Source organism: Notechis scutatus, chromosome 5 (genome assembly GCF_049901735.1).
Source record: "Notechis scutatus isolate UNSWTSFEM ecotype Mainland chromosome 5, rNotScu1.2, whole genome shotgun sequence".
NCBI lineage: Eukaryota > Metazoa > Chordata > Lepidosauria > Squamata > Elapidae > Notechis > Notechis scutatus.
This window is the reverse complement of record NC_142013.1, coordinates 79,023,755-79,047,498: the sequence shown is the minus strand read 5'-3', so window position 1 is coordinate 79,047,498 and position 23,744 is coordinate 79,023,755. Positions and strand designations below refer to the sequence as shown.

The 23,744-nt window shown below is 39.3% G+C and overlaps 1 protein-coding gene across 3 annotated transcripts; it reads left to right on the top strand.

The window, feature by feature from the left end:
- Positions 1-500: 500 nt before the first annotated feature.
- NIPA2 (NIPA magnesium transporter 2) lies at positions 501-23,529 on the top strand. Of its 3 annotated transcripts, XM_087967106.1 has the most exons (7): positions 501-788; positions 12,769-12,824; positions 17,333-17,566; positions 18,429-18,485; positions 20,092-20,182; positions 21,402-21,562; positions 22,608-23,529. In XM_087967106.1, the coding sequence occupies exons 3-7, from the start codon at positions 17,428-17,430 to the stop codon at positions 23,243-23,245; spliced, it is 1,086 nt and encodes a 361-aa protein (XP_087823232.1). In that variant the 5' UTR covers positions 501-788; positions 12,769-12,824; positions 17,333-17,427; the 3' UTR covers positions 23,246-23,529. The 3 variants fall into 3 exon arrangements, with proteins under 3 accessions (XP_087823232.1, XP_087823231.1, XP_026522632.1); XM_087967105.1 differs by lacking the exon at positions 12,769-12,824; XM_026666847.2 differs by lacking the exons at positions 501-788; positions 12,769-12,824 and adding an exon at positions 14,753-14,808.
- Positions 23,530-23,744: the final 215 nt, after the last annotated feature.

The window sequence follows — 23,744 nt, the reverse complement described above, 5'->3', positions numbered from 1 at the left end:
GGGCTCAATTGTGGTCATAAACCGAGGACTATCTGATGGCGGAGATTGAAGGCTTTATTAGGGAGGGGAAAAAAGCAAACGTTGCAATTCCGAGTTAACCCGTAGGTCCTCCAGCAGGAAAGGCTCTAATCCCGGCTGCTTTTTCCGACGCTTTTTGAATAGGGCTAGGTTAGTTTTCCAGCACTAACTCCAGACTTGCGTTATAAAGCATTTTTTTTTACACAAGGGTCCGTCAGTCTACCATGCAAAGGTAGAGCCTTCCTCAGAAGAGGATGCCTCGCATTTATCACTTTCGCCTCTTTGAGGGAGAGCGGGCTGAGGGAAGAGGGCGTGGCAGACAAGGTGCACCCACGCCACTTTCTCCCACGCAGCCCTCCTTTGAGGGGGGGGGAAGGGAGGGGAGCGGGCGAGAGGGCGGAGCAAACGGCAACCGTGACTCTACCCGCGAGCGGCCAGCTTCCGCCAAACCGTTTGTTTTTGTCGCTCCGCCTTTTCCGGCCGCGGTCGGTGTGAGCTGGAGGAAGCCCGGCAAAGAGGCGCGCGGGTTTTATTTGGCAGCGCCCGACGGAAGGGCGATGCGCAAGCCCGGTGCTACCTGAGGGAGAATCTCCATGGCGACGGCGCGGCTTTGGGAAGGTCCCTCGGCTTTCCCGTCCCCCGGTGGCGGTGGTGGTCGTGGCGGAGGGGGTCGCCGTCCTCCTGCGGCTGCAGCGGCCGCAGCCTCTCTCGGAGCTCGCGGGATGTGAGGGCGAGGCGCTGCCGGCGGAAGGGAACTGAGCTCCGAGCAGGTGATTTCTTTCTTTCCTCACTTTTCTTTGCGGAAAAGAGAAGTCGCATCTCGGGAAAGAGGGTGTTGCGGCTGGCCGGCCGGCCGGCCTGCTTCCATCAGTCCTGGATCCCCTGCTCATTGCTGCGCTTTGAGAAATGCGTGCGTAGGAGACGCAAGGGCAGAAGTTAAGAAGAGGCGCTCGGGCAGGGCTGCGGGAAGCCCAGACGATGGCAAGGGGCTTTTGGGGCTTTTGTTTGTTTTTTTAAAGGGGAGGCTAGTAGCTTTATTGTAGGGGTGTCCAACCTTGGCAACTTTAAGACTTGTGGACTTCAACTCCCAGAATTCCTCAGGCAGCTTTGCTGGCTGAGGAATTCTGGGAGTTGAAGTCCACAAGTCTTAAAGTTGCCAAGGTTGGACACCCCTGCTTTATTGGATGTGGGCTTCCAAGTGCGAAGTTCATACGTCAAGCCTCCCTCCTCTGGAATATTAGCAGGGTAATAGTTTGGAGGGAGGGGGGGAGTTTCAATCCCTTGATGTATTGAAGCGGACTAGAGCTACCTGGCCTTGAATTTGCTAGAACTGAATTGCAGGTTGCCTTTGTTTTTTTTTACTTCCTCTTCTTGAATGTGTCATACCGTTCTTTTTATTGTTCTGTGAATATACCTCCCTTGCAATATCAGCAACTAAAGGCCGTTGAACTGATTTTGGTTTATAACCTACATCAGGCACCATATAAATACGATGCACAGAATAGCCCCCAAACACCCCCCCCACACACACACACATACACACACACTGCTAGAGAGAAGTTCCCTGAAGATGGGCTCCAGCACCGAATCCAAAAGCTCTGATCCCAGTGACCGACCCAGATAGGATCCTGAATTTGGTTTACTTTTCAAGGGCCATGCCTGAGATTGTGTAATTTGGGATTTAGCCTAAATTAAACTGCATAAAATCGTAAAGATCAAAGGACTAAAAAGAGCAATTGAGTTGATCTGCAAGGTTCGAAATTGTGTTAGATCTTTTTCATCAGAATTCTTGAAATAACGTGGGTTGGTGGTACCACGTGTTCCAAGATAGGGCATGATTTCATTTATTTTTATCAGTTTCCTTTTATTTTACTGCTGGCAAGATATGCAGACTCTGAGATTCCTATTTAATTCATATACCAAAGCTAGGGGGAAGGATACCAAATAAAGGCTTACCTTATAACAGGTCGCCAACCATTTGGACCTCAGGGACCATCAAACTCATAATTTTAAATCCCGGGGACCACTAATATGAATTTTGATTGACAGTGGCTTGCTGATGTTGGTGGGAGAGATCTGACCATCTCTCTCTCTCTCTCTCTCTCTCTCTCACACACACACACACACACACACACAGGCAGGGATGGGATTCAAATTTCTTAACAACCGGTTCTATAGGCATGGCCTAATTTGTGGGTGCGGCTTGGTGGTCATGTGACTGGCTGGCCATGGCTTGTATGTAAATATTATAAATATTTATGTAAATATTGAATTTTTTATTAAAAAAGAGCAACTTTTATCCAAAATCAGGCAAAGTAGGCAGGGAGATTGAGTTGCTTACAGAATCACAGATTCATTCAGAGATCTATCTTTCTGGCATCAGCTACCTGAGTCTGTTACACAAAATTTGCTTGCAAGCAAACTCACAAAATTAACTCACAACACACCATGTATGCAAATACTGAATTTTTAATTAAAAAAAGAGCAACTTTTACCCAAAATCAGGCAAAGTAGGCAGGCAGATTGAGTTGCTCACAGAATCACAGATTCATTCAGAGATCTATCTATCTGCCATTAGCTACCTCAGTCTGTCCTGAGAACTAGAAACTTCAGTCCTAAAGAATGTTTGGCTCTTGCTGAAGACCTAAAGATCAGCTAGAAAGCAAGAAATCCAACGGTTTCCTGCTTTCTAGCTAATCTAAATCTCCAGGCACAGCAGAACAGCTGATGATTGGAAAAAGGAAAAATAGCAACTTAGCAGGCAAGTTTGCCAGGTAAGGAGTGAGTGGGCAGGGAGGGTTCCTTTGGGCCATGTGGGCGGTGCAGCCTTGTGTTCCCGCGCAGCCTGGATTAATTGCTTTGGGGGGTGCTCTGGGCGTGACATTTCTCTGCGCACCACCAAAATTTTCTCGCGGCCCACCGGTTGGTGACCACTGCCTTAGAAGATAGTTGGCAATGTCAAACAGCCAGGACCAGGTTGTACAGGCCTAGGGAGCTTTTAGGAGAGGATATGGACAGAATGAACCAACTAGGCAAAGTGATCAAGTGATCAAACTGGGTCTCTAGACATGACAAACTTCTAGGGCATAAACATTAGAACCCTAGAATTTTCAGCCAGTTATGCTGAAGGACAATGTTAATTTTTGATTGATAGTCAAATGGTCATTAGCAGACTCATTTTACCTGTTGATTTCCCTGTACTTTTGATACTTTTATATCTATATTGTATGAAACCATTGGAATAAATTTATATAGAACTTTAGAATGTATTTGGTTACTTGATTTATGTTCTGCCTTTTTGTCCAAACAAACATTCATGGTAAATTGGATGCTGTTCATATACTGAGCACACTCAATATTCTGTTAATCATTTGGGAGCATGTGTCTTGGACTTCAATGAGTATATGGAAGCTTTGAGCATCTGACATTACACAAATTGAATTTAAATCCAGATAGTTTTAGAAATTGCTGATTTGCAATCCTCAAACTCTAAAAACCAAATGCATAAATATTTTTTTCAGAACTATTGGTGAGACCAGATGAGACTGAATAAAATAATACAGGATTGGGTCAAAAAGTAGATTAGGATGCATTGATAAATTACTATATTTGCAGTAGATTGAGAAGTTTCTAAAATAAAATTGCCTCAGAATAACACAGTTAAAGATTGCCTTTTCCCATATCACAGTGCAGCATTTAGAAATCAATATTGTGGATGGCCACTGTGTAAGGAATGCTGGAAAAACAAACTTCATTCTGGATGCTGAGTTTGGGAATCTGGATGAATCACTAGTGATAGCAACTTGACTACTATGAGAACACAAGCAGGAAAAGTATAGATACTTTTGCCAGATCTCAAACAATCGGTTCAATTAGCTAACAGAAATTTATTTCTCAAAGATATTTGATGAACTCAGACTTTCTACTTCAAGCTTTCCTTGTAAATCTGCACAAGTATTTTCTATATGCTATCTTACTGATACTGTATTAATAATTCTATTGGTAGATTTTATATATGGCATAAAATCAACTATAAAGTCAACTACGCATGTCACATGTCAAACATTTCATATGAACAATCTTGTTATAGTGTAAAATTCTGTTATTATAAAAACGAGATATCACTAGGAAGAGCAATTCATTACAGCCTGTTACATCTGTAATAGTTCCACAGTCCTTTAGTGGTAATAGAGCTTATAAATAATATCACGTGCCAGTCATGAATTGCTTTCTGTAACTTTCTAACATACCCAGACAAAGGTTGCTTTGTTAAGATAAAGTTGAAAGTTGTAAGCACAAAATGCTTAGTTACTTTAGTATTCTTCGTAGAGATACCAGGGAAAATTTTCTATATATTTTCATTTTGACAATGGCTTAAACTTTGCATTTGGATAAAAATTATCTTAATAGAACACAATGATATAAACACAGTGTTTGCTTTAAAACTGCTAGATAACATGTTTTTTAATAGTTCTTTCTATAATCTGTTTCAAGTAAAGTATATTCCTCACTTAATAATGATAATTGGTAGTGGAATTTCTGTTGCTAAGCAATGTGTTTATAAAGTACAACATCACATGACCACACCGCTTAGTGATAGCAGTTCTGGCAGTCCGTAGTTGCCATCTTTAAGTGAGGACAATCAGGTTGTCAAGCAAGGACCTCAGGATCAGGACTTCTGATTTCCATTGGCTTTCCTGATGGCTTTGCATGCAAGAAATCTGTAAGGAAGGTCTCATATCACAATCATGACCATGGGACGGTGTGACTGTCAGAAATCCAGGCCAGTTGTTGTATGCCTTTGTCATGAAAAGGTGATCATGTGGGCACTGCAATGGCCAGAACTTCAAAGGTTCAGTGCCATCACAATTTTGTATGGTCACTGAACAAGTCATCTTTAAACTAAGACTACCTATAGAGAGTTTATGGGAGTCAGTTTAATGCAGTTATTAAAAGTGCCAGGTTAGAACCCAGAAGACTGTCTAATCCTGTCTTAGGCAAAAAGACAGCTGGGTGACCTTGGGCCAGTTCTGTTCTCTCAACTCTAAGAAGAAGGCAATGACAAACCACTTCTGAAATCTTGACAACAAAACTGCAAGGACTTGTTCAGACAATCATGAGGGATCAAGAGTGACTTGATTGTACACATAAAGAAGAGGAATGACAAATGATACAAAAGCTTTAAGTGAGTTGTTACTCATGAAGAATCTGAACTGGAATGAATGTTATTCATGTTGATCTATGTGATGGCCCATCAGAAGCTGATTCAGAGAAGCATGAGGAGCTAGAACCAAGACCATCCCACGAGAATGGAATGTCTCCCCAGGAACATCCAAGGAGGCCAGGGACTGAGGACAATGCATTCCTAGGCCCATTGGGGAAGTGGTCGACCAGATGTGGAGCCACCTGCATCTGCACCTGAAAGTAGGGAAGGATCAGTTGTCAATGGTTAGTGCCAATGAAAGGCAACATCCCTTCTGACAAGGAACAGCTGCCTCCCCCAACTGATCTGCAGCACAGAGCAGAGTGAAGGGAAGCACAGAGGAGGTATGCGAGGTTGCTCACAAGGAAGCAACCCCACCCCTCCTCATAAAGAACACCTGACTTGGGGTGTTTTGGTCAGGCTTAGGGGGAAGGTGCGTTTGTCAGGAACAACCATTTGCTTTGGTGCACACTTCCCTGGCCCTCATAAACCCTACTTTGTGGATTTTGAATTGTGATTCAGGCTTGTGTATTTCAGACCTTGCTGTGTGGATTCGGAACCTTGTTTGTGGACTTCCTTCTTGCCTTGTGGATCAGCTCTATAACTATTGACCTAGTTTGTGGGACCAGGTTGCACTAACAGTGAGTGACTCCTTCAGGGAAAATCGTGGTGAAGCTTTACCGGCACCATTGGAGGGCCATCTGTCATGGTTATAATTGCAATAAAACAGACTTTATTGGTAACTGCACCTGCCAGCAGGACCTCAGTCAGAACAATTTATTATTTTAAATTCACAATAGGTTATGTAAGCAGAGGGAAAAGTATCCTAGATTTTGGGCTTACTCCTATCAGTCTAGCCAGCACGATAACAGTTAATGGTATCTGAATTTTCCAATAGTTAAATTAATATTTGGAACAGGGAACCATAATTTTATGAGCTTCTAAGCACATTTGAAATCCTGACAGATATTTCTAAAATGGCTGAATACAGATAGTCCTTGACTTACAACTGGCTGCTTAGTGACCAAAGTTCCAATGGATCTAAGCTAGAGTACTTACAAATTCCAACAGTTGTCCCCACCATCACATAACCACAGTTAAGGCGCTTGGCAATTGAGCTTCATTTATGACTGCAGCGTCATGTGATCATGTGACCCCACATTTACTAAGATTTTGCTAAAAACCAACATTTACTTTTGGAGTGGTTGGTTTGTTTGTTTATGGCAAAACTGCTTCCATAGGGAACCATTGGTTCAGTTAATGACCACAGCATTTGCTTAATGACTGCTTCAAAAAGCCATAAGATCAGGTTGGTCACATGACTCACCTGCTTTACAATTGTCACAAGTTCTGACCATGAACTTGCATCAACTTGGGTCTAGAAAGTGTCTTCTTTGCCATTGCACCCGTCTTGTGGAATATTTTCCCCCTAGACGATAGGTGGGCCCTTACCCTCCTGGCCTTCTGGAAAAGAGTTAAAACATGGCTTTGTGGCCTTGCTTGGGTAGTCCAAAGGAGCATGCAGCTGTGGGGCTGGTTAGTGCCCTGAGAGCCCTCCCTTCATCTTTTCAATTGATTTTTAACAGGGCTTAATTATTTTTCCTCCTCCTTAAAAAAGTTTTAATTTTGAAATTTTAGTTCCAATTTTTTTTAAAAAAAATAATGTTTTTATGTTCTGACATTTTATTGTACATCACCCTCTTTGAGACGGGCAGTTTAGAAATGTGAAAAATAAATAAAAAATAAATGATGGGCAGGCATTGCAAAACTAACTCATGGATATTAAAAAACTTATTTTGGTGAAGCATATAGGTGAGACTGAATGAAAAGTATTGTGCTCAAAACAATTTAAAATGCAAAAATGAGTGATTTCCAAAATGAAAAACCATTGTTTTTGAGTGCAGGCTTCTATATCACTTGATAGGATCAAAAAAAGAACCAATAAAGAAATGGGCCATGAGATGGGCTTGATTTCACAAATGATAAATTTGTCCCAATACAGCACATACAAGAGCCGCAGTGGTGCAGTGGTTAGAATGCAATACTGCCAGCTGTCTGCAATTTGGCAGATTGAATCTCACCAGGCTCAAGGTTGACTCAGCCTTCCATCCTTCCAAGGTGGGTAAAAGGAGGACCCAGATTGTTGAGGGGCAACATGCTGACTCTATAAACCACTCAGAAAGGGCTGTAAAAGCACTGTGAAGTGGTATATAAGTCTAAGTGCTATTGCTATTTCAAAATGGCATACTGAGAAAAACATGCATGAACACTAACAAACCCCAGACGATTCCTCTTTCCTGTCCCCATAGAGCAAGGCAAAAATGCTATAGCACATGTTCCAGATCTCCAGGACATTTGCAACCATGAACAATCTACTTTGTTTATTGTTCTGCTTTTTTAAAATCCTATGATATGGGGCCTAAGTGAAGCTCTGAAATAAAATGCTATTGGAGACTCACAGGAATGAAGATCATCAGGAGCTTAGCCAGCACCAAATAAAACCTCTGTGGACAAAATTTTGGAGACCTCACATTAAAAGGAACCCATGTAATAATAAATTTCATACAGTATTATCTTAGGTCAGGTCTTAACCCATGAAGCATCCCTGTTCTCTCAGAGGAGAACTCTGCAGTAATTCTGAATTTACTTCAGGCTAAGCCAGGGGTCTACAACCCGTAGTTCACATGTGGCTCTTTTGGCCTTCTTCTGCAGCTCCCTGTCAGCTGATCCCACCACTGGCTGGCCCGTCCCCTCACCGGCACTCCTCGCCTGGCCTGAGAAGATAAGGGTGATGGTGGGGGATGGAGACTCGCTCCATATTCCAGAGCAGGAGGTGACTGGATGGGAGTGAGTGACATCGAGTTGCCATACCCACCCAGTCACACAGGTTGTTAAATTATTGGCTCCTGGTGTTTTCTTTTCTGTGGGAAATGGGCCCAAATGGCTCTGAGTGTTTAAGGTTGCAGATCCCTGGGCTAAGCAAACATTACTTGCAAGGTAGGAAATAAAAAAAGGGATGGAAGGAGACAGTTTTGACAAATCAAAACCTTGTGAAATTGAATGGTTGAACTCTAACCTTAGATAAAATGTTTTTTGTAACTATCATCGGTGGCTGTTGAACTTTAGTCATAGATGACTGAAGTCCAAGGGAAAAGTATTCTTAAACATCATAACTGTAGAATATTAGAATCTTAATATCCTACCTTTATGATGTAGGCTGAATAAGAACATTTAGGAGGGTAATATTCCTCATAGGGCTTTTAAACAATAATGCTGATTACTAGTTTGTATACTGGGAGTACTTCAGTACAGCTCATCATGAATGATGCAGTAGATTGCAATTAATAGCATGGCCCATTCAGACTCCAAGACCAAGACAATTTTGGAAGCCTGGTTTGAAAAACCTTTCTTGTTTGGAAATTGTTATATATGGAGTCATATTTAATATTTGCTTTTTAAGCAAATAAGGAAGAATATGTGTTATCTTTATTGTATTGCATATTGATGAAGTGCCATCAAGTAAAGCATGTTGTGATTGGCTTACAGGTCCTGACTTGGTACATCTAGTATTTACTTATATCTGTCTGTCTGTCTATATTTATATACTTGGATGTAGAATATTGAAGTACAGTAATAGTTTTATCTTGAAACATTGTGATATTCAGATAATACACATCTGAATTCAATATGAATAATAAGACTAAATGGTAATTCCATTTGGCTTTTCATGTAGACTTTTTATTGCCATAATCAGTAACAATGCTGGCACATAACTAAACATCCATGTATTTTTGTATGGACATATGTGTACAGATGAGGTCTGTTTAGTCCCATTTACACAGCTTGAAGAAAAACTCATGTTTTATATGTTACAATTAATTTAAAATTTACACTGAATCGAGAAGTGTGCTTTGCTCTGTATTGCTTACATGTCAACATTTGCAACATGAAACATACTTCACACTGTCTGTAGTCAAAGTTCAGCCATAAAAACTGTAAGAGTTTTTACTGTACTTTCCTATGTTTTGTATTAAAAGTCTGTTAATGATTTGCATCCCATTCTGTTCAAAACTAATCTTAGAAAATAACAGATTCCTGGTTGTTATAGTGTGTCCCAATTTGCTAAATATTACTTGGGAAAGCTAGAGCTTTTACATACTTTCATCCAGCATGGGAAAAAGTTTCTGAACAGGAAGAATTGTGTGCAAAATTTAAAATATAAGGACCCATGCCAAAGTTAATAGAAATCCATGCCCAGGCTTGTAAGTCACAATGCTTTAGTATTGTATCTGTTTTGTTTTAATGCTTATGTTTTTGTTTGAAGATAATATAGAGAAAATGGAAGCAAATATGAATTATTTAGTTAGAAGTACTGTATTGTAGGAAATATGTTTTATTTGAAGAGAAAAAAATGGCAGCAAGAAACAAGGATGTCTCTTCCTGAAGTTGAGTTAATTGTTTGATACAATGAACAAGAAGGAAGTAAAAAGATTAAATTTTCTTTTATGTAAAAGAAAATATGTTTGTTCAGCCAATCATAGTTAATCATAGATACACATGCTACTTTGACTGGGTCAAAGCTTTACTGTAATTGCCTCATTACTATACATACTCTTACTAATTAAGAAACAAGTAACAGTAATCCAAACTGAAGCTGTGTTTTAAATCCAATGTATTAAGGTTGGCCTTATGTTTTCTCATGGGAAATATTATTTATAAAGGATTAGAGTGGAAATAGGACTTTTCTATTAATAAGAGGAGAATGAGGGGCCCTTTCATCTGATCCACAGAATAATTTGTATGATCATGGAATCATAGATTTGGAAGGGACCCAACAGATATAGAAGTCCACTCTATACTGCACCATTCTTGATAGATGGTTATCCAACGTGTTTGCAAATCTCCAGTGAAGGATATGAAACAATTCCATGCAGTAATCTATTACACTAATTGATAGCTATTGCTGTCAAAAAGGTTTTTCTAATATCTAATCTGTATATTTGTATCTCCTTGAAGTTTTGTCCTGTTAGTTTTAGTCTTAACCTCAGAAGCAGATGAAAATACATCCCAAAATATCTTATAATTTGACAGTCTTTGAGTCTTTGTATTTTTTTAACGATAGGGTGATTTGCAATGGGGTAGATAAAAATGGAAGAATTGGGGTTGCCAATCATTCTTTAATATATGTGATTGCTAAGAGTTAACACTGACTTAATGGCACCTAATCAATTAACCAGTAGAATATCACCAGTTAGTTTTCTTAGAATAATTTATAACAAACTCCTAAAGCTCTTAGACAAAAATAGAACTGAAGTTTATCTTTGAGGTTTAATTTATCTCAAGTCTAAGGAATGTTTATTTTATCAAATGCAGATAGCAATAGTGGACCTTTTAGATATTTACCTGGAATATTCACCAAGGTGCGGCATGAACATGGGTATCATTAACTTATATTCATTAATAAAGTCAGATAAATTACCTTCTGCCTTTTACTTAATAGAATCATACTCAAGAATAAGCAAATGCTATAATGAGTCTTTATTGAAATATGAATAAAAGCTTATACAAATTTGTACAAATTGAAACTTTGACAGATAAGCCTTGCATGCAATTAGGGTACATTAATTTCTAAGCACAACAAAGGAATCAGAGTAAATTTAATTAGAGTATAATTTATCCTGTAGAAACTGTATTTCTTTCTTACTGAGTAGAAAACTAGAAACTTGATTGCCACAGAGACTTTACTGCCCAAACACTATCTATAAAGAGTATGATTAGCCAATCTGAATTGTGCACATTTCCAAATTATAACCTCCAAGATGTATATAAAGCTAATATAATCTATAGCAGCGGTCGCCAACCTGTGGGCCAGGGCCCACTGGTGGGCCACGAGAAAATTTTGGTGGGCCACAGAGAAATCTCACCCCCAGAGCACCCCCCCAGAGCAATTAATTCAGGCTGCACAGAAATACAAGGCTACGCCGCCCACATGGCCCGCAGGAACCCTCCCCGCCCACTCCTTACCCTGTAAACTTGCCTGCTAAATTTCTATTTTTCCTTTTTCCAACCATCATCTGTTCTGCTGTGCTGGGAGATTTAGATTAGCTAGGAAGCAGGAAATGGTTGGATTTCTTGCTTTCTAGCTGGTCTTTAGATCTTCGGCTCTGCTTTTAAATACAGCCGCACCTTAGGACTGAAGGTTTGCTTGCAAGCAAATTCAGTGCAGACTCACGGCAAGCAAATTTGAGAGACTGAGCTAGCCGATGGCAGATAAATAAATCACTGAATGATTCTGTGAGCAACTCAGTCTGCCTGCTTTGCCTGATTTTGGGTTAAACTTGCTCTTTTTTTATAAAAAAATCAATATTCACATACATGGTGTGTTGTGAGTTAATTTTGTGTGTCTACTTGCAAGCAAATTTTATGTGACAGACTGAGCTAGCCAATGGCAGATAGATAGATCTCTGAATGAATCTGTAATTCTGTGAGCAACTCAATCTGCCTGCCTACTTTGCCTGATTTTGGGTAAAAGTTGCTCTTTTTTAAAATAAAAAATTCAATATTTACATGCATGGTGTGTTGTGAGTTAATTTTGTGAATTTGCTTGCAAGCAAATTTTATGAGTTTGCTTGCAAGCAAATTTTATGTGACAGACAGAGCTAGCCAATGACAGATAGATAGATCTCTGAATGAATCTGTGATTCTGTGAGCGACTCAATCTGCCTGCCTGCTTTGCCTGATTTTGGGTAAAAGTTGCACTTTTTAAAATAAAAAATTCAATATTTATATAAATATTTATAATATTTACATACAAGCCATGCCCAGCCAGTCACATGACCACCAAGCCACACCCACAAATTAGGCCACACCACAGAACCAGTTAGTGGTCCCTGGGATCTAAAATTATGAGTTTGGTGGTGCCTGAGGTCTAAAAGGTTGGCGACCCCTGATCTATAGTGCCCTGGCTTATGCATGTTGTTACTCATTTGTTAAATTGATAAACCAGGTACCCCGATTTAAAACCTTCAGTAGTGAAATTTATTTAACTTGCTAAATGAAATACTGCACACATAATGACCTAATACATTTTGTGAAATGAGCCTGGATTGCTAAGATTTGTTTTTAATGGGAATATTGAATACTTGGGTAAGAAGAACTTAAGTTTTCAGCATCAAAGTTACAAGATTGTTTCTTACAGATTAATTTAACACTTTAATTTAACTTTAATTAATTTAACACGTTCAGATTCTGAATACATTTTTTTAACAAACTGGATCAGAGAAGATGGATCATAGATGAGTGGGGGAAGTTGAAGGGCTGCTGCAGTCATAAGTGTGGGTGGGCTGTCAAGCACCTGAATTTTGATTATATGGCCACAGGGATAGTGCAACAGCTGTAACTTTGGGCACACGTCCTAAGTCCATTTTTTCAACACCATAAATTTGAATGGTCACTGAACAAATGATCATTCGCTGTCTTAAAAAATAGGGAGACTTATATACAACATAACTTGTGCCAGAGTTCAGTTTGGCATTTTTCCTTTTTAGCATCATCTCTCTGATTCATAATACAAAAGACAAATGGGTTGAAAAATGTCATCAAGGTAAGGTACTGCTCTTTAATAAAAAATATTCAGGTGATGTAGAAATCTGCCCTTCTTCTGAAGAGAATTGTTTGCCATTATGTCTAACAAAATATTAAAAGTTGGGAAACTAGGAAAAGAAGTAGATGCTTGTAAAATAAGAATTTTTTTTCAGTTTCAAGAAGTTGTTTCGCTTTCTCTTGAACAATAATGTTAATACACTGCTCAAAAAATAAAGGGAACACAAAAATAAGACATCCTAGATCTGAATGAATGAAATATTCTTATTAAATACTTTGTTCATTACATAGTTGAATGTGCTGACAACAAACTTACACAAAAATTAGCAATGGAAATCAAATTTGGAGGTCTGGATTTGGAGTTACACTCAAAGTGGAAAAAAACACTGATCCAACTTTGATGTAATGTCCTTAAAACAAGTCAAAATGAGGCTCGGTAGTGTGTGTGGCCTCCACGTGCCTGTATGACCTCCCTACAACGCCTGGGCATGCTCCTAATGAGGTGGCGGGTGGTCTCCTGAGGGTCTCCTCCCACACCTGGACTAAAGCATCCCCCAACTCCTGGACAGTCTGTGGTGCAATGTGGTGTTGGTGGATGGAGTGAGACATGATGTCCCAGATGTGCTCAATTGGATTCAGGTCTGGGGAACGGGTGGGCCAGTCCATAGCATCATCAATCGTCTTGCAGGAACTGCTGACACACTCCAGCCACATGAGGTCTAGCATTCTCATGCATTAGGAGGAACCCAGGGTCAACCGCACCAGCATATGGTCTCATAAGGGGTCTGAGGATCTCATCTCGGTACCTAATGTCAGGCAGGCTACCTCTGGCAAGCACATGGAGGGCTGTGCGGCCCCCTAAAGAAATGCCACCCCACACCATTACTGACCCTCTGCCAAACCAGTCATGCTGGAGGATGTTGCAGGCAGCAAAACGTTCTCCATGGCGTCTCCAGACCCTGTTACATCTGTCACATGTGCTCAGTGTGAACCTGCTTTCATCTGTGAAGAGCACAGGGTGCCAGTGGCGAATTTGCCAATCTTGGTGTTCTCTGGCAAATGCCAAACGTCCTGCACGGTGTTGGGCTGTAAGCACAATCCCCACCTGTGGATGTCGGGCCCTCACACCACCCTCCTGGAGTCTGTTTCTGACCGTTTGAGCAGCCACGTGCACATTTGTGGCCCGCTGGAGGTCATTTTGCAGGCCTCTGGCAGTGCTCCTCCTGTCCCTCCTTGCACAAAGGCGGAGGTAGCGGTCCTGATGCTGGGTTGTTGCCCTCCTATGGCCTCCTCCACGTCTCCTGATGTACTGGCCTGTCTCCTGGTAGCACCTCCATGCTCTGGACACTACGCTGACAGACACAGCAAACCTTCTTGCCACAGCTCGCATAGATGTGCCATCCTGGATGAGCTGCACTACCTGAGCCACTTGTGTGGGTTGTAGGCTCCGTTTCATGCTACCTAAGTGGACAGTTTGATTTCACAGAAGTGTGATTGACTTGGAGTTACATTGTGTTGTTTAAGTGTTCCCTTTATTTTTTTGAGCAGTGTAGTAACTACTGTTGAAACAGTAGTTCGGTAGTTGAACCACTGTTGAATGTCGTCCATCAAACTTTATACTGAAATGAAAAATTAAGTAATATGTCAATTTTCCATTTTGAAAGGTGTTGCAATAAGATGAGTTATTTCCAAAGCAAATATCATGTAATACTATTATGAAACATCAGATAATTGCATGCAGTCTGTTCATCTCTTGTTTTTTTATCGCGATAACCACAGTGGTTTCCTGGTTGGGTAGGAATTTTTTTTAAATATTTAGATGTGATGATGTAGCAATTTGCAAGTGTTCTTGTTGTTAACATGCAGCTAAAATGATCAGGAAGTTCAGCTTTCACTTCCTTCATAATCACACCCTGCTCTGTTTCTTCATAATCACACCCTGCTCTGTTTCTCTGTTGAAGAATTACTGTGGTCGCACTCCAGAGGTTGGTATTCCCTTTAAGGATGTATTGTTATTATCATTATATGGCTTTTAAAAGGTCACCGAAACTTTGAATTTTTATAATCTTTCTTTTTTAGACCATTACTACTGTCTGAGTACTTTTGATCATGTGTTTTGAGAATTCAAAAACCTTTTCAGAACTTTTGATCAGGTTATATAAGAATTTTGTACTTTCCAGTGGAATGTACATAAAATTAAGATTTAATATTTTTCTCACATTCTGTTTTCAATCAAAACCTTTGATTAATTGAATATTATCACATTTATTACAATATTCATTTCATTTATTGTATTTTTATTTTGGTATATCATTTCATTGTGCAGGTGAAACTTGAAAAATTAGAATATCGTGCAAAAGTTCATTTATTTCAGTAATGCAACTTAAAAGGTGAACCTAATATATGAGATGAGACTAGTACTGCAAAGCAAGTACAAGCTGCAATAAGAGGGGGAGGGGGGAGGAGATAGTTCAAGCTGATTTGCATCAGTATTGAGATGATTATAGCTTACTGCTATAATCATCAGAAAATTAGAATATTGTGAAAAGGTTCAATATTCTAGGCTCAAAGTATCCCACTCTAATCAGCGAATTAAGCCATAACACCTGCAAAGGGTTCCTGAGGCTTTAAATGGTCTCTCAGTCTGGTTCAGTAGGAATCACAATCATGGGAAAGACTGCTGACCTGACAGTTGTACAGAAAACCATCATTAATACCCTCCATAAGGAGGGAAAGCCTCAAAAGGTAATTGCAAAAGAAGTTGGATGGTCCCAAAGTGCTGTATCAAAGCACATTAATAGAAAGTTATGTGGAAGGGAAAAGTGTGGAAGAAAAAGGTGCACAAGCAGCAGGGATGACCGCAGCCTGGAGAGGATTGTCAGGAAAAGGCCATTCAAAATGTTGGGGATGTTCACAAGGAGTGGACTGAGGCTGGAGTCAGTGCATCAAGAGCCACCACACACAGACAGATCCTGGACATGGGCTTCAAATGTTGTATTCCTCTTGTCAAGCCGCTCCTGAACAACAAACAACGTCAGAAGCGTCTTACCTGGGCTAAAGAAAAACAGAACTGGTCTGTTGCTCAGTGGTCCAAAGTCCTCTTTTCTGATGAGAGCAACTTTTGCATCTCATTTGGAAACCAAGGACCCAGAGTCTGGAGAAAGAATGGAGAGGCACACATTGCAAGATGCTTGAAGCCCAGTGTGAAGTTTCCACAGTCTGTGTTGATTTGGGGAGTCATGTCATCTGCTGGTGTTGGTCCACTGTGCTTCATTAAGTCCAGGGTCAATGCAGCAGTCTACCAGGAGATTTTGGAGCACTTCATGCTTCCTTCCGCAGACGAGCTTTATGGGGATGCTGACTTCATTTTCCAGCAGGACTTGGCACATGCCCACACTGCCAAAAGCACCAAAACCTGGTTCAATGACCGTGGGATGACTGTGCTTGATTGGCCAGCAAACTCGCCTGACCTGAACCCCAGAATCTATGGGGCATTGCCAAGAGAAAGATGAGAGACATGACACCGAACAATGCAGAAGAGCTGAAGGGCGCTATAGAAGCATCCTGGTCTTCCACAACACCTCAGCAGTGCCACAGGCTAATAGCTTCCATGCCACATCACATTGAGGCAGTAATTGATGCAAAAGGGGCCCAAACCAAGTACTGAGTCCATATGCATGCTTATACTTTTCAGAGGTCCGATATTGTTCTATGTACAATCCTTGTTTTATTGATTGCATGTAATATTCTAATTTTCTGAGATTGTGGATTTGGGGTTTTCATGAGCTATAAGTTATAATCATCTCAATTATGATAAATCACGGCTTGAACTATCTTGCTTTGCATGTCATGAGTCCATCTCATATATTAGGTTCACCTTTTAAGTTGCATTACTGAAGTAAATGAACTTTTGCACGATATCCTAATTTTTCGAGTTTCACCGGTATAACATTCGACTATTTTTCTGTCACTTTTCGTTGTATTGTGTCATATCAATCAATTTTAAATTGATTATCTTTTTAGTGTAGTTCTGGGTTAGATGACCAATTTGCTTGATAGGTTTTCAGTATTTTTTGAAAACCTTCCTGAATGGGACTCAGAGTTAATTGAATGCAAAAAACACAACTTTGAGCCCACAATCAACATTTGCTGTTGCGATATACTCACTGACAGAACTTAGTAGCTGACATACACATGAGGGGCCTCTCACACAATTTTTTTTAAAAGACCTGAAATTTCTTGAACTGTAAAATCCAGATGTTCTGTGTTAAGAGATGTGCTATTTCTGTGTTTGCAGTTTTGAACAAGTAGGACTAACTGTACTATTGGTTGGGAAAATTAATTCCTTTACAGAATAAATGCATACTGTGCAGCAGTTTGAGGGCAGAGGATTTATTTGGAACCATGCCTTCCCCTGAAATTAATGGAGAAATCTTTCTTTAAAAAGGCTTATTTACCACACTATATAATGGATCTCTAAGATATGCTGGTTTATTATATTTATTTTAGGTTCCAGTTTGGCTTCATCTTGCTTCCAATATCATCAGCAGCAGCTTTGTACCTTGATCAATGTGACAGTTTGGAAAACTTTAGCAGCTGACGAAATGATTGAGAGTCGGGGGAAATATGATTTCTATATTGGGCTTGTGTTGGCAATGAGTTCCAGTCTTTTCATTGGAGGGAGTTTTATCCTGAAGAAAAAGGGTCTCCTTCGATTGGCAAGAAAAGGCTCCATGAGAGCAGGTAAAATTTTGAGGGTTTTTTAATTTTAAGTTTTTGATTAAATTTGGATCCATATAAGCTATGTAAGATTTTGTTTCAGTATTACATAATAAATAAATAGGTATTTTTTGATTTCATGCAGAATCTGGTGTATAGGACAAAATTTCAAGTACTTATTTCAATACTTTAAAGCTAGCTTTCAGTTAATTTTTCAGCTTCTTCTACAATCTCAAAATGCGATTTTAGTTTTCATGATGCAAGAAAAGTTCCTGATTCTTCATAGATGCTTTAATTATTAATGTGAGCATCATTTTTAATATTGTGTAATTGATTGAAGGCTAAAGTAGGACAATAATGTAGAGTTGGCACCAGATTTTTCTGCTTTTTAAAAAGTTTTTGAGGGGAATTTAAGATTTCCCCCCTATAAATTATGTTATCTGTTTCAGAGTACGTATTATATATTTACTATGTTTTCTACCTCAGAATTGCATGAAGCTGCACAATAGATGTTGGACAAAAATAATTACAGCTGGTTTCTGGGGATGCACAAGAGCCTGAGACCTTAGATTCCCAACTTTGTTCGTAAATTGTAAATGAAGAACTCACTACATCCTTTCCCACAGTGGTGGTTTTCACTCTAAAATGCATAGATACCTGTTTTATGTAACATACACAACGGGCCATTGGACTTTCAATCATGCCTTGTCAATTGGACTTGATAGACACAGCTGCTTCTTTGAAACATCTTTAATAACCATCAATAATACTGACTGGCTAGGAATTTTTAACAAGTAGCTTACAAGAATTTGAACATATACTTTTAAAGCATAGTAATCTGTAAAGGGATCCTAATAACATCCTTTTCTTTTTAAAAAAAAAATAGGGCAAGGTGGCCATGCATACCTTAAAGAATGGCTATGGTGGGCTGGACTTTTGTCAAGTAAGTACCTGGAAAAACTAGAAACTGACTGTTAGCATAATCCATAGCAATTGTACTAAGGTACTGGCATAGAAACCAGAAAACTATGAGTTCTAAGCCTACCTTGGGCTGGAAAGACAGGAGGGTAATTTGGGACCAATTATTCTCTCTCTCAGCCTCAAAGACTTATTATTGTGGGGGAAATAAGAGGCAAAGTGTTTATTAGGCATGTTTGCTGCCTTGAGTTGACAGAAAGACACACATACACACATTATGTAGGTATGTATGCATGTATGTAGCAAGATAAAAATATAATAACAACAACAATAGTAATATAATGTCTAAAACAAACCAAAAAGTGATCTTAGTAGGAGTAGGCAATAAAAATCTACTGAAAATCTTTTATTTTCTGATATATGACAAGCTTGATATTCCTTATAGAATTTGAAACTTACTAAGATTTTTTGGTTAAAGATTAATATAATAGATCAGAAATTGTAGTCTGGCATTCTTTTCAGTGAAATCCAAATACTTAATATGGGTAATCCTCGACTTACGACCCCAAACATTGATATTACGAAATGAGACATTTGTTAAGTAAGTTTTGCCCCATTTTACAATCTTTCTTGACACAGTTGTTAAGTGAATCAGTGCAGTTGATATGTTATTAATCTCTTTGTTAAGTGAATCTGGCTTCCCCACTGACTTTGCTTGCCGGAAGGTTGCAAAAGGGGATCCAGCAACAGTCATAAGTATGAACCAATTGCCAAGCATCTGAATTTTGATCACATGATCATGGGGATGCTACAAAGGTCATAAATGTGGAAAAACAGTCACAGGTCACTTTTTTTCAGTGCTGTTATAACTTAGAACAGTCACTAAATGAATTGTTGTAAGTCGAGGACTACCTGCACTAGATATGGAATGATCATATCCAAAGATTTGGGCTGTTGATGTCTCCTTAACTCAAATATTACCTGTACTACCATACAGCCCTAAGAAAAGCATAACTGCTTTAAGGAGTAGTCAGCAGATACCACAAGAATGCCTGTACTGCATCCATAGCCCTGTTGTTAGCTTGGCATGTTTCTTCTTAATAGAGATATGTGGGATATATGGCATTATTCATTCTCCAGATGAGCTGTTCAGAGCGTCCAGGCATGGGAGGTGCTTCTGTCTCTTGTCCGATAGGTTGAGCTGATTTCTGAGGACACTCCTCATTGAGGCTCCTCCTTGGCGTACCCAATTTTTGCTCAGCCTTCGATCGACAAAGGCCCATTTCCTTGCAAGCTGCCCACAGCCAGGAGTTTGATCCTCATGGGCTTAACGTTGACTTAGCCTTCCATCCTTCAGAGGTTGGTAAAATGAGGAGATAAGATTGTTGCAGTCAGCGCAATTTACCCAGAGAAGGACTGTAAAGTACGATGGGGCAGTATATAAGTGCTATCTCTATTGCTAATTGTAAAAATAGGTACTAAAATGTGTTATTCATCTACTACAGACTATTCAGGAGCTGTTCTGTGTTTGCCTTCCTCTCTTTTACGAATTTACTTAAAATAGTAGGTATAGCAGTGAAAATTGTTCTTCGGTTTATCTCACCTCTTCCCTTCCCATGTCTTTTCTTCAGTGGGAGCTGGTGAAGTTGCTAACTTTGCTGCATATGCATTTGCACCAGCTACATTAGTGACCCCATTGGGAGCTCTCAGTGTTCTTGTAAGGTAAGAAGGCAGTTTTGGGTATCTCTGTAGATATCATCAAGAGATCTAGTTGCTTTCAGTGCTGGCAGAGAATAGGGTTTCTGAGTGTGGCTCAGTTGCTTTAAGTTTTGCTGTTTTGAATGTTTCAATATAATTTTCTATCTTGATGTCTTTACTACTGTCTGCCCTTCCTCCCACCCATTGTTTATAAAAAAGCTACAATGTAGATGATTTTAGAAATAAATCTTGGTATAGAATAAACAAAATATATCAGCAATTCAGTTTGATGTTCTGTGCATGAGAATTTGCTTACTTGATTGTAGATTTAATATTTCGAATTGAAATTAGATACAGGTAGTCCTTGACTCATATAGCAACCCTTCAAAGTTACAATAGACACCCCCAAAAGATATTTATGACCCAGACCTGAAGTTATGTCTGCTGTGACACTCCTGCGGATATTTGTCCTTGCAACCAGCCACAGAGAGGCTGCAATATGCGTGCCCCGCCTTTTTAATATGCGTGCCCCATGCTGTCCCACCGAGTCCCCACAGACTGCGACTCACCCTGGGGTTTTCTTTTCTCAGTAGATGCTAGCCTCAGTTTCCCCAGTGTGGGATCATTTCTTCTCACTAGCACAAGTCTTTGCTTCCCATCAGGAGGGTTTCTTCTCCTTGCTAGTGCTAGCCTTAGCGCTGCTGAAGCTGAGGGAACTGAGGCTAGCATCTAGTCAGAAAAGGAAAACTGAGAATTTTGCCAGTGTTATTTTTCACTCAGAAAAAGAGAGTCACTTGGAGGATTGTTCCACATGGAACAGCAATGTAACCGCCTGTCCTTCTTAGAATTTTCTCCTTGGAGTAATCATAATTGTTTTTATTTAAAAAATATCCAAAAGAATGAATTTATCTTTAAAGTGTCACAACCAGAAAGTCCTTGCTCACTTTCTCTTAAACTCTGTGAGTGCCATCAACATCTCTGGAGGATTTAGAGACTTTCTGAAATTGGATTTTAAAGTGTAAGACAGCCTCTTCCTCTCTGTCCAAAGAATAAGCATTTCTATTTATTTTAAATAAGGCTACTTCATAACAATTTATTTGGAATACATGCATTCTGCCTTCAAATAGCTTTCAACAATTTAAAAATATGCAGAAATTCTACTCTGTAACAATGCAAACACATAATTGTTAGATTATGATTTAAGGACAGTGTTTGATGTCTAATTTATATTTGTGTGTTTTAGTGCCATTCTTTCATCATACTTCTTAAACGAAAAACTTAATTTACATGGAAAAATTGGATGTTTGTTAAGCATACTTGGTTCCACTGTGATGGTCATTCATGCACCCCAAGAAGAGGAAGTTGAAACATTGAGTGAAATCTCCCACAAGTTAGGTGATCCAGGTGAGAGAAAGATTGATTACAAAGAATTCAAGGAGATACTTCTCTACTCAATTGTGGAATATAAATGGTGGGCCAGGGTCTGGTCCTGCTGTGAGTGTCCCTTCACATTCCACTAGATTTCTTCTGTATGGGGTTTATTTTGTATTTAGTTGCCTGTATCTAGCTGCCCCACAGCTGGAGATCCTAGTAAGACAGGATTACCAATGAGGCCTTTAAATGCTTTTAGCTGAATATGCTTACAGTGCTCTTGTATACACTTCACTCAATGTACAAGAATCTGAAGAGGCATTTGTGAATGTTGAGACTGAAGCTGGAGTATATCTTCAACTCAATAACACATTTTAACCCTTGCCTGTGTTCTCTGAACACTTAGACTTTAAATGGTTTAACTCTGCAAAATTTAAAGTTGTAGCAATAAATAAATTAGGCAGTAACTATGACAGAGTTTACTGTAAGATTTCCTTTTTTTCTGGAGCCTCTAAGCTATGAAAATGGCTTTGATCTTTAAGAACGATGTATCCAGCAAAGAAATATTCCTCCAATTTTTACTGGGAGTCAATATAGGTTTAGTTGACAGCTAGAATTAAGAAGATTCTTAGCTACTCTTCATGAAATAATATATGTATTGTGAATGATGTAAATATTAAAATTGCATCATTAGTAAAAGTCACGTAGGGTAAGGATATTTTTCTAGGCATTCCTCTCTTTAACTCCGGGGTGGGTTACCTGAAATTTATACGTAACTCCCCTCCAACCCCCATTATTTCATCAACTTCGGCAAAATGCATACATTTGAAGATGTGACTACCCCTATACTGAAAATATACATATTAAACCTATACACATCTACTGCCCTTAACTTCCTCCCCTCCCCACAACAAAAGAAAATATCACCACTCTACAAAATATAACTTTTGGTCAATATAACTTTAGCTAATTATAAAACCTTTGACAGACTCCAGGTGTTTGTATGTTTTCAAAATGTGTTACTACTTAGTATGTGCAATTGCAGCATGCCATGTTTTGTTTTTTTTATATATTTCAGGTTTTGTGGTCTTTGCAACACTCATTGTCATTGTATCCTTGATCATGATCTTTATAGTGGGACCCCGACATGGGCAGACCAACATTCTCGTGTACATAACAATTTGCTCAGTCATTGGAGCTTTATCTGTATCCTGTGTAAAAGGTTTGGGTATTGCTATAAAGGAACTTTTTGCAGGAAAAGCTGTGCTGAAACATCCATTGGCGTGGATTCTGCTGCTAAGTCTTATTGCTTGTGTAAGCACACAGATTAACTATTTAAATCGGGCCCTGGACATATTCAACACTTCTATAGTGACACCAATCTATTATGTGTTCTTCACAACATCTGTTTTAACCTGTTCTGCGATCCTCTTCAAGGAATGGCAACACATGGCAGCTGATGACATTATTGGCACATTAAGTGGCTTTATCACTATAATCGTGGGAATATTTTTATTGCATGCCTTTAAGGATGTCAATTTTTCCCTATCAAATTTGCCTGTGACATTGCATAAAGATAACAAGGGAATAAATGGCTGTGTGCCAAGCACATATGAACTATTTAATCACGATGAAGAAAGTGCAACTCGCATAAGTGACCTACATTCCCCTGATGGAATATCTTCCAGGAGAAATGGAAATCTGTCAACCTCCTAAAGAAAACAATTCTGTAACTGTTGTTTTATTGTGAAAAGCCAGTTTTACAGCATTTTTCAATTGGATATATTTAAATAGTACTGTAGACAATCATTTTTTTAGGTTTGACTAGCTTGGTCAAAGAGCAGTGGTGGATTTTTATTTGCCTTACTCTTAATTTAAAAATACTGAAGAACCTCACTCTGTTATTTGCTTAACTTAGTATGAACATGTAAATATTCTGTTTTGGTTTAAGACTTCTTGCACTAATGACAATTTTAACAAATAAAATGCTTTATTTCTGATGAGGAAATGATCTATTGGTCTTAGGTAAAAGTGAAGGTAAAGGTTCCCCTCGTACATATGTGCTAGTCATTTCCGGCTCTAGGTTAAGGGTTTGGTCTTGCACATCTACAAATCTTTTATGGTAATTTGGTGAATTATGCAGTGACTTGTTCTTATTATAAATCACTGCTACTCATCCATAAACTATATTTGGCAATTTATGATCAGCTGCACC

Excerpts from the sequence above, each read along its gene's own strand:
- NIPA2 (XM_087967105.1), top strand. The coding sequence starts at position 17,428 with ATGATTGAGAGTCGGGGGAAATATGATTTCTATATTGGGCTTGTGTTG. Across the intron at positions 18,486-20,091 it reads GTGGGCTGGACTTTTGTCAA|TGGGAGCTGGTGAAGTTGCT; the intron begins GTAAGTACCTGG and ends TCTTTTCTTCAG. Across the intron at positions 21,563-22,607 it reads CCACAAGTTAGGTGATCCAG|GTTTTGTGGTCTTTGCAACA; the intron begins GTGAGAGAAAGA and ends TATATATTTCAG.